The 17,783-nt window shown below is 29.2% G+C and overlaps 2 protein-coding genes across 8 annotated transcripts in view; one reads left to right on the forward strand and one right to left on the reverse strand.

The window, feature by feature from the left end:
* Positions 1-5,771: 5,771 nt before the first annotated feature.
* Positions 5,772-8,762, reverse strand: LOC106680732 (synaptic plasticity regulator PANTS). Its single transcript, XM_014420647.2, has 3 exons — positions 8,642-8,762; positions 7,375-7,539; positions 5,772-6,171 (listed from the first exon to the last, which is right to left on the reverse strand). The coding sequence occupies exons 1-3, from the start codon at positions 8,681-8,683 to the stop codon at positions 5,950-5,952; spliced, it is 429 nt and encodes a 142-aa protein (XP_014276133.1). The 5' UTR covers positions 8,684-8,762; the 3' UTR covers positions 5,772-5,949.
* A 12-nt stretch (positions 8,763-8,774) lies between these two features.
* kto (kohtalo) overlaps positions 8,775-17,783 on the forward strand; it is a gene marked incomplete at its 3' end in the record, with an annotated part of 44,332 nt that continues 35,323 nt past the window's right edge. For 3 of the 7 annotated variants that reach the window (XM_067049847.1, XM_067049855.1, XM_067049854.1), the window contains 9 exon segments: positions 8,775-9,286; positions 9,362-9,463; positions 9,546-9,737; positions 11,910-12,069; positions 12,170-12,324; positions 12,408-12,658; positions 14,958-15,075; positions 15,345-15,496; positions 16,940-17,168. In XM_067049847.1, the coding sequence (XP_066905948.1) occupies positions 9,197-9,286; positions 9,362-9,463; positions 9,546-9,737; positions 11,910-12,069; positions 12,170-12,324; positions 12,408-12,658; positions 14,958-15,075; positions 15,345-15,496; positions 16,940-17,168 (1,449 nt within the window). 7 annotated transcript variants of the gene reach the window in all.

Genomic DNA, 17,783 nt, shown 5'->3' on the forward strand with positions numbered 1-17,783 from the left:
CTATGAAAAAATCTTATGGCATCAATTTAGAGGCGATTTAATTTTATTGGTTTCATTATTATTATATCATTATTATTGGTTTTAATAAATATGAACAAATAACGAAAACTGAAAAGCATAAAATGTTCCCTCATTTTTTACTTAGTGCTCAATATTTTTAAATCTTCTACTGCGCTATAAAATTTAAAACCCATTTTAAAGTTATATAAATTTACTGCAATTTAAGCCCTCGTTGCGCTATGTGCATTAAATAGTTCTCGAGATAAAATTTTAAAAACCCATTTTTATTTTTTAGGAGACATCACCATTTTTAAAATTTATTTTGACAAATTATTTAAAATTTAAGTTTAATTTTTAATAATGTATGATGTCAAATTGGTATATTTTTATTTCACACTAATCCTGAGATGCAGGTACAAAGTTCTGGTCAATAATTTTTATAGACAAAAAGTTACTTGAAAAATTTTGATAAGTAAATAAACAAAAAATAAAGAAAAAATATTTACTTACAATTAATGAAAATCATATTAATATTCATAAACATCACATTTATAAATGTACTTCAAAGAGTATAATTTTGAAAATGCATATGGAAGAACAATTCCTCACTAACACATAAACCTAGCCCATAAAACAAACATTTAAAAATCATTTTCTTCCAAATTTAACACGGAAACACATCTCTGGTAGTCCTGAAAATCCTTACTAATCAGCTAATTAATTCAATAAAGTTAAGAATTAGGTTTTTTTTTCTTTTCGCCTATTCGCCTAATCGGTGGATCCTAATTGATATTATGCTTGGAATGGGTAAAATTCCTTAATAATTTGGTGAAGTAATATGTCGTAAACGGTAAACCAAAAACGATTAGTTTTTTCGATTAGTGCCATACTGAACACGAAACATATTTTTGCCACTCCTAAAACGTCTAATGAATTTATCTTAATAAACGTCTATTAAGTTTGATACAGTAAAGAATTAAGGTACGAAATTGTAGGTAAATTTTATGGCTTTTCAATTAAAAATCCTAAACGGTTGTTTCTATCGAAAAAGTTGTAATAAACGAATTAAATAGCATTAAAAATCTGTCAAGTTGTATGGTCGTAAATCAGCAGTTCTGATTGCATGTGTGTTTCAGACCAGTTCTTAGAGCCCAAGGAACAGCCAGAGTAGATGATATACGACCATACATACCGCTTGGCCGAATTATTATGTTCTGGTACTCATTCGACACTGAATTTAATGTTCTTTAATTGATTATACTATATAATTTTCGCTAGGATGCACCATTTAGGAGTTAATAAAATAAAAACTTAATTCCTTGTTTCATGAAATGAATTATTTAATTACTGAGAGTTTTAGAACTACAAGAAATGCGTTTCCGAGTAAAGTATGGTAAAAAATAATGTTTTTCATGGGTTGAGTTTTATAAATCGAACTGCAGTACAATATCATACCTTTTTTTATTAACTTACTTCGCCCAAATTTCAACATGCATAATATGCCTTTTACTAATTGAAAGAATTATTGTACTTTTTTATTCAAAATTAAAACTCTTCTATATTTCCTTTTTTGAACAACACTGAATTATAAGTAAAGTTTCCTTTTTACTCTTCTAGTTACTTATCATCAGTTTCAAGTAATTAGTTTTGTTTAGTAATAGAAAAAGGCAATATTTCAAATTTGTTTGCTGGAAATCACAGAAAGGTTTGAGTCATATTTATTTACAACTTTCCCTGCTTTTGTGAGCAGTACAGGTGTTTCCCACAGTTGGAAGTTACACAAGTATGCATAACATGGGACTAGTGCTAATAAACAATCAACAACTTGCTCAAGTTATTCACTGTTCCTTTTCCTTTTACAATTTTTTGTGCATCTGCTCTGAGGCCTTCCAGGCCATGATTGAGGTGCTTTAGGTCCATTGAATTTTTACAACCATCAAAGTTTATTTGTAATTAATTTGTTTAAATTATATAATGACTTTATTTATAATAAAATAACAAAGATATTTGAAGACTTGTACATATTATTTCTTGTTCAAACAGTATATTTCTGTATTTAAGGAGTCTGTTATGAGATTAAAAAACTGAGGAAGGATTTTTACAGGAGGAGACATTTTTACCTGTAACTTCTAAATAAAACCACGGATTAGAATGGTTAACCATAAAAGAGGCATTCTGTTGTAATATATACTGATAAAATGAAAACTTGTAAAATGTTTTCGTTTGTAACTGTAACGAAAAAAAGCTAATTTGTGGACCAACACTTCGTACTCATAAACACTTTTAAAAAAAAGTTCTTTTTTTTTTTTTTAATTTTTTTTTAACTGAGTCTTGAAAATGTTCAATTTTTTTTTAATATCTTACATGAAGGAGGAAATTTCTGAAAAACAGTAGCCTCTCTTCCAGTACAGGTGAGCAGAGGGCAAATATAAAACTATAAAGAGGTATTAAGGTCACTAAGAAAATTACTATTTGGAAGGCATTTTTATAATCTGACTATTCTCACTAAGAATAATACTTGAATATTTTTATGGCTTAAAATAAGCCATGAATTTATTATTGAATTAGCTGAACTAATTTTTCTGCCTTTATCAGAACCAAATAAAACATGTTTTGCACATGCAAACTTTCCCAATTATTATTTTTTTGGAAGAGGGACATTAGCCTCCAGCCTCTAGTATTGTCACATGCCCAATGTCACCCAAAAAAGGTTCCATCAAAATCTAAGATAAATGCAATATCCTCACTTTGAAAGATTAATTCATACTGGCTAGTATAACATTGATAAAAAACAAATAAAGGTACTCTCTATTAAAATAATCAGCAAACAAAAGTATTATCTAACCATTAAAGAAATAATATATTTGATTTATATATATTGTGCATCAGGAGACATAAATAATTAATATAACATAAGTATGGAAAAGTATTATTAATATTATGGTTCTAAACTATTTTATTAACTTCATCAGAACCAGATATAATATAAATTTATATGATATAAAAATAAACTCATAAGTTTAAGATTTTTTTAAAGAAAGCCTGTACGCATGAAGGCTTAGGGTTTAGGTAATTAAAAGGATGTCTTGTTAATTTGTTTGTTTATGATAATGATGCACCTGATATATAAGAAACCAGATTTAGTATCAACTGTAAGAGTGAGCCAGATCAGATGGAATGCATTGCTAAAGTAGTTCTCAAATACCTGCTTAATAACTGACCAGGAGAAAGACCATGTTTGAGGTGGCTGGACATCCTGAAAAATATGGTGATTTTTTTTTATTTATTTAATACCAGATTTAACCTTTACTTTCTTTTTTTTTTTTAACAATTGATTTTGGGGGATATAGTCTGGTACAAAAGACACCCCTAACTATATACAATGTTATAATAAAATGAAAATAAGATAAAATAAATAGATAAAAATAATGCTTCCGAATAAAAGAGAAAAGTAAAATTAATAACAAAGAATAACGACATTTATAGACCTAACAAAACAAATAATTGCCCTATAAAAATAAAACAAGTTAATTTGAAAAAAAAATAATAATAATAAGTAAAATAGAAATATTGTGAATAATATAATTTATAACAGAATGCCATACAGCTGCCTGGGCTTCAGTCTTCGGGTCGAGGTTGGTTTCCTGAGTTGTAGGTCACAGCACTTAAGGATTAACTGTCGGGAACTGGGAGTGGAACTTTATGAACCATTTTTTAATGTACTCCTCTATTGACTCTATTTGTAATTCCCGATGCAATTGGCTATTTCTTATTACCCAAGGAACAACCACTGCGATAAAAAATGGTACTTGCTTGAAACAGGAGAGAGTTAAAGAAGGTTATAAGAGAAGCCCAGTTAAGAACTTGTATGAGCAGAACCATAGTACCAAGAATAAATAAAAGTAAGTTCATTGACCGCACCCCCAACCATCTTCTCCTCAAATAAAAGTAAGGTAAATAAAAACAGATGAAACTTCTGCTGTACTAATTATTCCCAAATGCTGGTCCATAAGAGCCTTAGGGGTTGTCCACCGTAGGATCAAGCTAAATACATTTTGAGTAAATACATGGTTAAAACTATTTATCTTTCTTGTTCGAGTGTTAGTTGAAAATTAAATGCACTTTGAAATAGCCCCATAATTCTCTTATAAGCCAACTAATTTCAGAACATTTTCCTTAGGAGACCAATATTGGCCCAATCCTGGAGTGAGATGGTCCATACATGGTTCAATTTCTGGTATGGTTACCATTGGTTAACCAACAGACTTCCATGGGTTGGGAACTACTGTGCTATACTGTTAATTTAGAGATTTCGAAAGGTTAAATAAATACCTATATTTCAAGCTAAAAGAAAAGAAAATACTCTTAATATTATTTTATGTAATTATTATATTATAAACTTTTATTTTAAAGTTATCATGTATAACAAAAGCTTTAATTTTTTAATGAAAAATAATTATATATCTGTATTGAATCCATAATAAAATAACTTAAATTATAATTCCTTTGCATGTAGGTATATTTTAAAAATAATTTGTATTGACTTTAAACATTAAAATTTTAAGTTCTTTCTGACGCTAAGTTATTTTTACAGCATCCAGCAACTTCAGTGAGTATTGTGAATGATTAGCAGATGTGTGATTGGAGAACTATTTTATATTTATTTTTTCATGTCTTTAATGGCTACCTCTTTTTATAGAACATGAAATTATTATAGAAAGATTATTACAAACTTGTTTAGTATTTTTAATTGTTAGAACAATGTTAAACATTAAAAATTAACAATCAGAATTTATTAAGAAGTCATTTAATTTTTTCTTTTGGTCAAGTTTTAACAATATTCATTAATTAATCAAATTATTGTTTTAAAAGTAACAAAAATTAAAAAACAGTTAAAATCTTAAAATTAGTAATCTCTAAGTAAGGTTTCTAAGTAAAATCTCTAAGATTTTGGTGAGAGATGTCCTAAGAAACAACCAGGATAACAGGTCTTTTGGCATCAATTATGAATTTTCGCATGACTTTATACCCTTATATTTTAAAGTCTAATCTTTAAGTGTGTATTAATGGTTTATTGCCTTATTTCTGGTGCAATTACTTGTTGTTTTACCCAGTTTTCCATTGGCTTTCACAAGCCATAGTTTAACTTCTCAAATGCAGGTGCTAAGAGAAATCAAGCCAAGCTACATGTAGTCGATAGATAAAATTTTGAGGGGTGACCTGATATGTATTCAGTAGGCACAAGTTGATAAAGCTGTAAACCGAGTCCATGATTTAAGACTTCTACTACGCTATTAATTTAAATTTATTTTGCACAAAAACTGACCCAGTAGATCCTTTCTCAGTTCCTATTTCACCTCTAATGATATTCCTTCATTTCTTTCACATTCCACAAAATTTATAATAGATAAACTACAATTTTTTATTCAGAGCACTGTCTACCAAACATTGGGGACTGGTTTTTATCGGCTGGTTGAATTCTTCATTTATTCCATGATTAGTTAGATGAAGGAGGAGTTTTCTTTTACTACCATCCATAACTACAATAATAAGATAATACCCTAGTCATGGAGTATAAAAAAGAGAAAAATGGTCAGGATAAGTAACCAATAATTACAATGACATACCCATCATTGGTTGATATTATTAACAAAACAAATATTCATATTATTAAATTGAAGATAGTAAAAATTCCAGAAGATGAGTGCAAAAAATAAACTTTTATATACCCACTTTTAAGGAAAATTTGGTATCGACAGAATACCAACTAATTGAAACAACAAAAACATATATTTTAATTTCTTCAACATGTATGTTTTCTCAATTAAACTTTATACTATTACATTACACAATTTTTTTTTTTTATATATATTACACTTTCTTCTTTTTATCAAAGCTTCTAAACATTTGAAACTAACACTAAAGTGTTATTGTAAATAACAATGAACATCACGATATTACACATAAAGAGCTACTTTTCTGCGAAGGTTCCCCCTTAATTTCTTGAGATCTTAAACTTAAATATGAGTTCTTAATCCTTTCTTCAATATGAGGGGGAAGTGGATCATTCCAGTGTGCTGGCGGCTCAGTGCGCTTCTCCCATACATCATTCTCCAAATGGCCAGAAAGCCGTTTTTTTCTTCTGTCTAATTCATCATCAATCAGTTCTTTCTGAAAAAATGAAAAGAAGTATATCGTAAATTAATTGTAGAATTAAAAAATAAATAATTGCAGTGATAAAAATATAAAATGTATTTATAAGAATAACAAATAAAATCCCTAAATCCATCATATATAGTTTAAAAAATTATAAGAACAATTTTACCTCATAAGTTTGAAAAGTATTGATATCATTAAAAAAATATCTTATAAAGACATCTTGAAAGAATTTATGAAGTCGGAAAATACAATAGTTGTGACAAGACTTTTCTAGAATGATGGGTTGATTTTAAAAAATTTAAATTGTTTGTAAAACATATTATTTTTTTGTACTATGAGGTAGCACAGCTTAAACAGTGATATGTCTCAATAAATTCAAAATTTTGATCGATAAAATATTTAACCAAGACCACAATATGAATTAAACAAATCACAGCATTTGCTGAAGAAATAGCATACATTTTTGAAATAATTTAATGAATATATAGGTATTCCCATATTGTCTCAAAGTTACGTCATTAACCAATTTATATTGATTACAATTTGAATTGTTTTATGTCACTTTAATTCAAACATAAGTCAATTGAAAATATAGTAGAATGGCAAATAAAGCAACTGAAATTGAGCTTGCATTATTTTAGAGTTTAAAGATGAATTAAAGACTATAAAATATGTTTTTATATGAATATATATATTTTTGTTGAGAAGGGCTCAACTTAAGTAAGTATGCAAGGAAATAAAGCTGACTTCAGAATAAGTACCACCATCACACATGAAATAACAGCCTTTTTTTTTAAATAACGGTAGTTCATCAACTGAGCGAAGTATGCCGAAGGCAGAAGTTCCTCTCCTAATACCTAGTCCTTTACTTAAATAAGGATTTGAAGAATCAAAGAACTTATTATTAGATCTGAAAGTATCTTTCTGAGAAACTTCATTGAAAGACTACATACCTCAGCATCTCTTTTTTCAAGATTTCTTTAATTGAAAATCATGAACTATATAATACATAAATAATGTGGTTGCACCATTAATGACCTATTCCTAGCATAGCAGAGAGAGACCTTTATTAAAAATTCCTGTATTTTCTGTACCGTATGAAATATTAAATTATCATACACAAAATGTGTCAAATATACTTAGATTTCTTTATTCTAACTTCTCAATAAAACCAAAATATTTCTTTGAATTAACAGCTTACACTTTCTGACTCACAAATGCTCTTCTATCTTCTGTTTCTTCCCATTTAACACAATTGTTGTAACACCTTTTCCACTGACCACAGTCCTCCATTTTCCCTTTGACAAAATACTGATGGATACGAGCATGTATTGAAGTGCAATCATTGTATTCATCATTATATAAAAGGCATCTTCTAACCTGTAACCAAGAAAATAAATACAAAATAGAATATTTGACACAACATTTTTAGTTTTAATGAAAATTAATCAATAAAACAGAACTAGTAGGATCTATCTTCATATTTACATCATTTTAGATTAAAAGAAGGCAACAAAAATTAATAATAAGAACAGAAGTTAAGTACAATTAAGGAGTGTTGAATCATTCAATATTTTATTTATAGGAGAAGTCAATTATGGTTTAAGGTTATCAATAATACATCCAAAGGGACTTAACTTATCAATACGATAATAAAGAAACAACAACAATTCTTGGAAAATTAAACCAATTTCTTGCAAGTATGCAATAAAACTTTTGAATTTCCCTTAGAATCAGTGTATAGGTGGGTTTAGAATATAAGAAATTAACAAATAAATTGGTAAAATTAAATTAAGTTATTTACAATAATTACAATCAAACATAGGTATTTGAATTAAGGAACAAACACATAAATGCTTAGTTAAAATTTTTCAACAAAACCTCTATTGGTATATTTATTAGAAAATCCATGAGTTAACAAACTGAATGCATGAACATTTTTTTTTTTTTGCTGTTACTACAGACCATAATGATCTTTAAGTGGACAGTGTGATCTTCTCATCTCTGTGCTATCAAGAATGGATCATGGAAACAATTGGGCAATGGCAGGCTATTCCTAGTTCAATAGATGGTTCCTTTGAGACACCAGAAACAATTGGACAGTGTTCTTCCTACTAATACCTGAGTTTATAGCCAGTGAAACACTGGTTCAAAATGCCCAAGGAGCTGTGCCACAGGAGCACAAGGACATTTATTTATTTCTCTGATGACAACATGGTTCTGGATTAAGGTGTCTAGGAGGGTAGAGTCATCACTCCTATGCCAAGTCAGTAAGATTTCCTCCAGGGTGTTATCAGCCTCATACAACTTGAAAGGAAGGAGGGAGAGAAGCAGTGTAGCTTTCATCCTGAATGGTTAGAGTGGTGATGTGTTGGAAGTCAAAAACCTATGGATAATGCCACTCAGAGGATGAATGATGGAAGATAACAAAAACTGATAATAAATTGTTTAAAAATAACAGGTTTATGGAATTATTACTAACCATCCAGGAATTTTTCTCAATAAATTCATCAGAAACAACCATATTTAAAAATATAACTTCTGATAACAAAATCAAACCACTATCAACATTCAGTAACGAAAGATCACTGCAGTGGGTTTCAATTGTGGTTAGAATTTTGTTATCAAATTAATGTATTAGCCAATTAGAAATATAAGTGTTGATGTAAGATTTAATGAATATTTTTCAGATAACGGCTTCGTTAGAAAAATATGTAACCGAATGGTAACCCATTTAAGACTGTAATGATTTTTAAAACAAGTTTGAACCATGAAAAGTATTACAAACCGTTATTAGTCTAGATGGCACTGCTAAGCTTGTGCTTCAAAGCCGAATTTTGTAAACATGTCTTGAGTTTATTTAGTTTCTGTTGTATTTATAATTAATATTATAACCATGGCAGTCTCAATGATTCAGATCTATCCAATTAGTTTTAAATTTTTTATGACTATGAAGTTATTATTCATTTTATACAGTATATATGTGGTTTTATTTAGCGTTTTTATTTATTTAAACCAATAATTTTCTAATAATATAATGAAAGGGTTTTCTTATGAGAAAAGATACCTAAAAAGACCGAAACTTGGCCCTCCAGATGTATATCCCCAGGAACCTAAACAAAAAGAAGTTAGTGTATTAATAAATTCAACTATTTGTGTGATAGTTTTTGTACTAGTCAATTCATTTTAAACATCATTTTAGGATGAGCTGACAATAAACAATGTAAAACATGGATTTGCTGCTTATCCCCAACTTTCTGATGAATTTGGAACAGCTCGAAACTGTAATGTCACAGCTTCAAAGGTAGTTACATATATTTGTAGTTAATTATGTTTTAGTTGGGATCTCATTGGTATAAATGGATTTGTTTCTGTTTCCTTTTCAGATTGGTGCTTACTTCAATGCTATTATTGGTAAAAAAGATGAAATCAACACCCTTCCTGACTCGGGAAGAAAAAGGCAACAAATTAATCCTAAAGATAACTTTTGGCCTGCTACTGCTCGTACTAAACCAGCTGTTGAAGCTTGGTTTAAAGATCTTGCCGGTAGTAAAACTTTACTTGCTTTATCCAAGAAAGTAAGGATATTTTATTTTTTATTATGTTTGACTTTTTGATCAAATTTAACTTTAAGTTTAGCTTACGAAGAATGAATGAATTATATGTTTTTCATATTTGTGGTCATCTGTTACGGTTTTTTAAAATATCAATTCTTTTTTAATATATTTAATAAAATATGGTTGGATCTAGGTGTCACAATGATCAAATGCTATGTGTCTCGTCACTCCGTACCCATATTGTTTTGTTATTGGATCTTAGTTTATTATCATTTTGTATAAAATGATCAAACAAATTGAATTTTGATTTCGATAGCTAATCTGTTAGATAACTTTCCTTTCAAGACCTAATTGAAGTTCCTTAAGGTTTTTAATTGAATATAGATTAATAACTACTTTTATAATATTTATATGCATGCATTGAAATTTATTTCAATATATGTGCTCCATCAGGAAATTGTGGCAGAGTTTGTATTGTCAACCTTAGTCGTCTTGGGCAAATATTCAAAGTTTTAGACCCAATTTTACCAATATTTTCTTTTAAATAATCACTTTGATCCATTTCCATGCTGTTTATATTCTCATTTGCTATAATTTTTAATCATTAATATACTTAATTAATTATTGCTATATACTATTGTATTGTTGATTCATAATTATTACTAATAATAAAATTTTAATTTCCTGTCTGGCGTCCTATTAAGTCATGGTATCTCATATAATTCTAGAAATGTCAAAGTACATTTTAGAGGCTTGTTATGGAATATACTAGCATCCTCTGCTGTGGCTTGGTTCCCTCTCCGAAATAATGAGTGGGAATTTGAACCAATAATTTATTTGAGCTAATATGTTTTGAAGATTTTTTTAATGAAATTACCCTACCTGGTCATATCTGACATACAGAGGGTTATTCTAGAAATAACCAATCTTTTCTAACCAGAGTGGGAGAGTCAAGTTTTCAATCCATGGAATCTCTGAAAAATAAAAGTCAACCTGCCCTGGCCGTAATAATCTGAGTTCTTAAATAGAACTTAGTAGCTTCTGATAGCACTGTAAAACTGCTTTTCTTTTCTAAGCCCCATGGGTGTGTACTGAGTCAAGTCTGAGACTGTTTATTTATATTTGCCACCTTTGTGGGTGTCCTATTGGTGTTAATGTCTGAAATAGTGGGTTAGTGCAGTGCTTAAGGTTATCAAAGAGTTTGATGTGTCTCCATGGAATGAATTCTTTCTTTCATTGTCAGCATTTCAAGGGTTGTGTGTTTTGTGAACCGTCTTCACTCTTTAAAGTGAAGTATGTCTAAACATACGACCCTGTAACTGTTGAAGTTTATTACCTGTCATAGGTGCTATGTTGATCAGAAGAGATGCTCTATAGAATAGGGCTGACCTGAGCACTCTTCTATATCATTAACTTGAGGCAGAGAGAAAGATTAGAAGATGTTATCAGGTGATTAAGCCTGTATGGCTTGGTGCTAACCAGCTTTATTTTCTTATGACAGTGGTGTACTTGTGTCATGTGTCTGATAATAAAATGTAGCGAATTTCATTCTTTATAAAGTTATTTTAGTGAACCTGCTTCCACGATTATGAAGTTGAATTAATTATTATTTTCCAAATCAATTGACGTTTATAGTTATTATACCATATCTCTGGGTCTATTTATGGATTCTAATGCCATTGGAACACAGCAGTATAAAGCCTAATGGCTTTCTTTATAAATGGTTCGTCTAATTTCAAATGAATTTTTCTAATCTAATTGGGAGTTCTTGAAATTAGTGCATTGAAACAAACTAACTCTTCAGCTTTATATATTATCTGTATAGATGGTTGACTTTATTATTACTTAATCTTCTGGGGACTATCAAAATGATATGATTAAAATTTTGGCTCTCTTATTTTACTATATTAAACTAAAATAGGAAATTTTTTTTAATGTAAATCCTCATTTTAAAAACATAATTTTTTGAACAAAGCATCTATGATGCTCTTAAATGATTGTATAAAACTTTAAAAGAAGATTCTATTTATTCAGATTACTGTTGGAATTTTTCATGTAGTTTTATTTTTTTTTTTTTTCGTTAAATTATTATATCTTATGTAATTTCAAGTATATTCTGTTACAGAGTGCATTTTTTAAATGTTTAACATTCTTTTGTAATTTTAAAATTAATCTCTACATTTCTATTTTCAGGCTCCAAATTTCAATAAAAAAGAAGAAATTTTTCCGTTGCTATGTGAATTTCAAGTTCCAATGTTAAGAGCTGCTTGGTTTATTAAATTAAGTTCAGCCTATACTGTTGCTGTGACTGAAGCCAAACTGAAAAAAAGACAGCTTCCAGATCCAACACAAGGTTACTTATTTTCTATGAGTTTAAATTTATTGTTTAACTATAAATAACTTTTTAAAAAGTTTTTACTAGTGAAATATATGCTTTAATTTTTTTAATTTAGAGTGGACGGGTACTTTATTAAAATTTCTTAAAGAACAACTCATGAAACTACAGGACTTTTATCAATCAACTACCCAGACTGTGATGTCCGATGAACAAAAATTAGCTTTGAAATTATGGCATTATAATGTTCAACTTACAAGATACCTCTACCAGGTTGAAATTTTTTTTTTAAGTTATGCTCTCCTTAATATTTTTTTTCTTCCCTTGTCTAATTGAGTTTATTCCATTGATTTTAGGAAGGACTCATTGATAGACAAGAACTCCTGGCATGGATCCTTGACTTAGTGGAAAGATACAAAAACTGGGCTCCAGCCGACGATGGTCCACTTCGCCTTATTTTACCAGTGGTTCTGCAGTATTTAGAAGAATTTACCCAAAATGAACTTATGGCTAGAAAATTAGCATACTTCTGTTCTCTCAGGCTTTCTCAACTAGGCACCAACCAGAGCGGAGGAGGTGTATCACCTAATAGTCCCAACCATAGTCTGTGAGTTTAAAAACAATTATTCTAACATTTATTTCTTTAATGATTTTAATCTATCGTCATTATTGAAGTAAACATTTTCATTCCTTGATTCTCTTTTCTGCCTATAAAATTCTTCTTCAAAGTTGTGAGAGGTTACATGCTTTCTGACCATCAAGCATTATAAAGTTGCCCAGGTTTGTACTTGACGTGTAGCTGAGGGTCAAAAGATCTAACTGACAAAAAGTAATGGATGTGAAAAATAAACTTAAATCATTTAGTTGGTTAGATCTCAGAATACAGACAGCTCTATTTGATCTCAGGACTGGTAGTTCAAGAATTTCAGATTTCAGTAACCTCAGAACAGCAGTGGTGCTGGTTCAAATTTAGCCTTGGAGGGTTGTCGACTATTAATTTGTGCTGGTCCCACGGAATAAATACTTGACCCTCTGACCTTGGTTAGAAGCGCTTGGTTTACCTCTAGATAATCTTTTCCCTCCTCCATATTTCATAAATGACCCTGCTGGGGATTATAAAGAAAACTAACAAAAAACTAAAGCTCTAGTCGACCCAGGTTGTTAAGTAAAACTGGAATCTTTGCCCTCACAGAATCAGACTTCAACCATCAATGGAAATGTCCCTTATTCATTCATTGAAGGAGTTTAATTACAAGTGGAAGGAGATGGTAGATACTGTACACTCACCCTAGGAAAGGCTTAACCATCTGACATTGGAGATCTACCAAGTGAAAAAGAAGAACCAGTAGACAAACATAAATGAGACTAAGAGGATCGCTTTGACTGTTCGTGGTAGAACAGATGGATCCTAAATCCAGTAGTCATCAGAGTGTTCCTTATGCAGAGGACAAGGTGCACGACTGCTCCAGAAATTAACCTTAATCATAAGTTCCCTTAATTTATTTGTCCCAAAAGTTATAAAATAAAAAAATTATTTTTGAAGAGTTACTTGATGGTGGCAATGGCATACCTATACCCTATATGTAATACACCACTGCTCCTGAAAACCCTGCAAGATCAAAATAGAAAGGAGTTTCCAAAAAAGAAAATATCATCTCTATCTTTTAGTGCATATTTTAACCGAATAGTAGTTATGTTTTTGGCACTTGACCCCACCACGATGTCTCAATTATTACTTTATATATTTTGTTGTGTTATATGTTTCTTTCACTTGATTTTTGAAATTTTGGCCTAGCTTGTAGAATGTGGTTATTTTTCAGACTGATGTTTAAAATTTCTCTTGTAGTGTATTGTTACCAGTACATGTATCCTAAAAAAATGGCCATTGTATTATCAATTAACATAAATTATTTCCGTTGAAAGGAATATGGTCCGGGTGCGGTCAGAAAAACTCAAATAGTAGAAATGTACTATTTTAATGAGCCAACGTTTCGCCCCACGTTGCAGGGCTTCTTCAGGGCTAAAAAAAGATACAAACACATAGTTACATAAGAAAAACAAAAACATAAGTGTAAAATAACAGGGGTATAAAATGTAAAAAAGTAAGATATAATAAGCAAAATTAAAGGTAGTAAATAGTAAATGTAAAGGGTAATAGTAACAAATAGATAACAAAAGAAATATTAAAGAAAATACAAATAAAGAGATGTAAAAAGAAAAAAGAATACAAATCAAATGATGAGACAGAATGCATACCTATTTTGACGGCAGTCAAAACAAAAATGACCGTTGGTAGTGGGAGGAGTGGGGACGGCAGTAGTGCCACAATAACGAAAATAATTTGTAAAGTAAACATGATAGAATAGTATTTAAATTAGGTGAACAATAAATGGAAATATACATTAAATACATACATTAAAACAGATAGAGAAACAAAGGAAAAGTAAAGTATAAAATAATGGGATACAATGTGTGTAAGTAATTAAGAAACAAAATATACCAAATGAGCGGGATTACAGAAAAGTGTAAAATATAATAGAAAATTAATATAAGTATACTTAAGGAGATAACATTAATTTATATTCATCTGTTATCTCCTGGGGCGAAACGTTGGCTCATTAAAATAGTACATTTCTACTATTTGAGTTTTTCTGACCGCACCCGGACCATATTCCTTTCATCTTTACACACGGTCATTCAATAATCTTCCAATAAATTATTTCCGCTTTATTTCTTTTACATTTTCGGTTGGTCCATATTTTTCTTCATTCAGTATTTCTGAATTCAAGTAATTCCAGATTTTTAGTTATAGTTATTTTAGTACCATTGTATTAGTAGGAGTATTTTGCTAGTAGTAGAAGTAGTTGAATATATAAATGAGTGGAATATCTGACTTTTTTTTTCAGATTGGGATCAATGCAAAACAACAACAACAGTAATAATCAGGCTGCAATTACTTTTAATGAATATCTCAACTGCCCTCATCATAAAGACGTTGTTTTAGCTCTCAGTGTTGTGATACAGGTTAGTGTTTCTTTTATTAATATTTGTTATAATATATATTTTTTCCTATCTTGACATACCATCAATATAGTAGGACTCTTCAACCATGTGTCTGCCTGGCTTCACACGTATCCATAACTTGTTCCAGAATCACTATGAGAACTTTTTTATGTGCTTCAGATTGGAAATTTTTAACAAAATATTGTGTACTTTATTTTTTAAATATCTTATAATTAATTTGAAATATTTATATATTTTAAAAGTTACCTTTTTACTTTTGCTCTGTTTAGGTCATTACTTTGGAATGTCCTACAGCTCTTGTTTGGAACAGTATATGTGAAGGAAAATCAGCTTGTATATTAAATGGATCACCATTGGACCAACTTCCATGTTCTCCTACTCAATTACCTATGCCACAGAGGAATGCCAATACGCAAATCAGGTAATTCAATGTTTACTTTCAATTTATCTTTGTTATAATTTGTTTACACATATGTATCTATATGTGTGTTTTTTGAAGATACTGAGGTCCATCAATAATACATAACTTCGTTTTAGTGACTTAGAGGTTTTATTGCTCCTGAATTCATGCCCTACAAAAGATAAGAATTTTTTTTAATTTTTGTATATAATTATTAATCTCTAACATTATAAACAAATTCAGTAGAAATTTTAAGTATTTAAATTTACTGATTATATTAAATAAAGTTTTAAAGAAACAAGTGGCTTAATTCAAATTTGTAGAAATTAATATTCCCTGCATTAATTAGTCTTTGTTTGAAATAAAACTTCAAAACATTTAAGTATAAATAATAGTAATTGTTATTTTAATAGTAAAAATAATACCATTTAATATAAATGGTATTATTAATTATAAATATCTAATACTCAGTAGGTAGAAATTGGAAATATTTGGATATAATCATTATTTTGAATTAGTTATAAAGGGAACTAAGTTACTAAATTTAATTTGAAATTGTTGGAAATTAATATTCTCTACGTCTCAATTTATTAGTCTTTGTTTAAAAAAGAAAAAAAAACTTTGAAACATCGAAATAAAAATAATGATAAAATCAAATGTGCAGTGAAAAAGTACTTAAGATTAAAAATGATAATGTTTCCTAAATGAATATAATCATAGTCATAATGTTAACATGTAAATTTTAAAAAAACTTTAACTAGAGTTAAATAAATATCTATGAGAATTTTGAAAAAATAATGATTATATATAAAACAATAGTGTTGAAATAAGTAACTACTTTTTACTGTTGCTGACTATTGGCTGTGGTAACATCAGTTTTGAGTGAGATTTCGATGAGGTTACTCTTGTCTGAAGGATCTATGAACTAAGACCCAAAATTAAACAGGCTAATGGCAAAATGGGTAACGAATGCTTGTCCAGCTGTTCGATAACATAAATCAAGTAGTGCAGTCCAGTTTTAGGATAAAATATGTCATATTGTACAGTTCAAAACTCTATGGAGTATAGATCCATTAATTTTGAAGTGTTTTAAATAAAAAGTGATTATATTGAAAAATTAGGAGTGCTGAGCTTTATGCTTGTTCAGTTTTAAGATGAATAGAACTGAAAGTATAAATCAATTATTTAAAAGTACTCAATTATATTAATAATATTTTTAATTTTAAGTTAAATATGTATTTTTACTTAGTAATAATATTTTTTTAAATCTGATTTTATATTTTTGTTTCAAGAAATTTTATTTGTAAAAAAAATAATTTATTATTGTTTCATCTTTTAAAAAGGCATGGCTAACCCTAACTTTATCAATAACTAACTTTATTTTAAAAAAAAAATAATTTAAATTATTTTTGTTACATAAATATGTTGATTATGAAGTTGTATGATTATTGTTATTTATTTCAGAAATCAATTACGTTTGTCTGAAGAAATAATTAAGCAGAGAAGCCACGCTGCTGAAAACAAATGGTCTTGTGATAAATGGCAAACTTCTTGTGCAGGAATAACACATCACAGGGTTCTAGCCGCTTTAGATGCATTAGATCGTCATTCCTTTTATAAAGTAGATACAAACAACTCACTTGACACATTGTATGCTAAAATATTTCCCAATTCACCTGATAAAACTCAGTATGTAAGTATACCTGTGTGCTAGTCGATATTTGTTAGAATTAATATTGTTATATTCTTCCTTGTTAAGATTTACTAATCACCAGTAAGACTCATTCTTTATTTTTAATTAATATATCAATATGAAACTCAAAATAGTATTACTTGACTACTATAATGCTATAAGTATGAAACTACTTTAAATTAAGACTATCAAGGACCGTTTTAAAAGGTCCCCAACCAACAAGGTACAAATTTATTGTATTTGAATTTCTCTGTTATGAAGCACCTCTACTCCAGATGCAAAAAACAATTTTATTCCCTATCGGTTCTTTTCACTTCTCTATAGCTGACACTATTCACAAAATATGTATGTACATCCTCACGATTCCAGAATTAATAGCTATTGACAGCATTCAAAGAGATTTAGTTATTGTGTAACCAGCATAGAATATATATGAAAACAGCATTTCAGCATGTTTATGCATCGTTCAGTGTATATAAAAAAAAAAAAAAAATTAAACCTCTCTCTCAAAATTGTGTATGATCCTTGATGAAATTATACATACTGTCCATCAATTTCCAAATTGATTTCTGACCTTTAGTGTATATGTCCTACAGAACGATGGGTGAGACAAAA

The sequence above is a fragment of the Halyomorpha halys genome, unplaced genomic scaffold (genome assembly GCF_000696795.3).
Source record: "Halyomorpha halys isolate HHAL.00 unplaced genomic scaffold, Hhal_1.1 Scaffold284.1, whole genome shotgun sequence".
In the NCBI taxonomy this organism is placed as follows: domain Eukaryota; kingdom Metazoa; phylum Arthropoda; class Insecta; order Hemiptera; family Pentatomidae; genus Halyomorpha; species Halyomorpha halys.

Bases quoted from the DNA above. Each gene is read 5' to 3' on its own strand.
- LOC106680732 (XM_014420647.2), bottom strand. From the start codon at position 8,683: ATGGTTGTTTCTGATGAATTTATTGAGAAAAATTCCTGGATG. The intron at 7,540-8,641 runs GTTAGTAATAAT...TCTTGGTTACAG, and splicing joins TTGAGAAAAATTCCTGGATG to GTTAGAAGATGCCTTTTATA. The intron at 6,172-7,374 runs GTGAGTCAGAAA...TCATTTTTTCAG, and splicing joins CAGAAGATAGAAGAGCATTT to AAAGAACTGATTGATGATGA.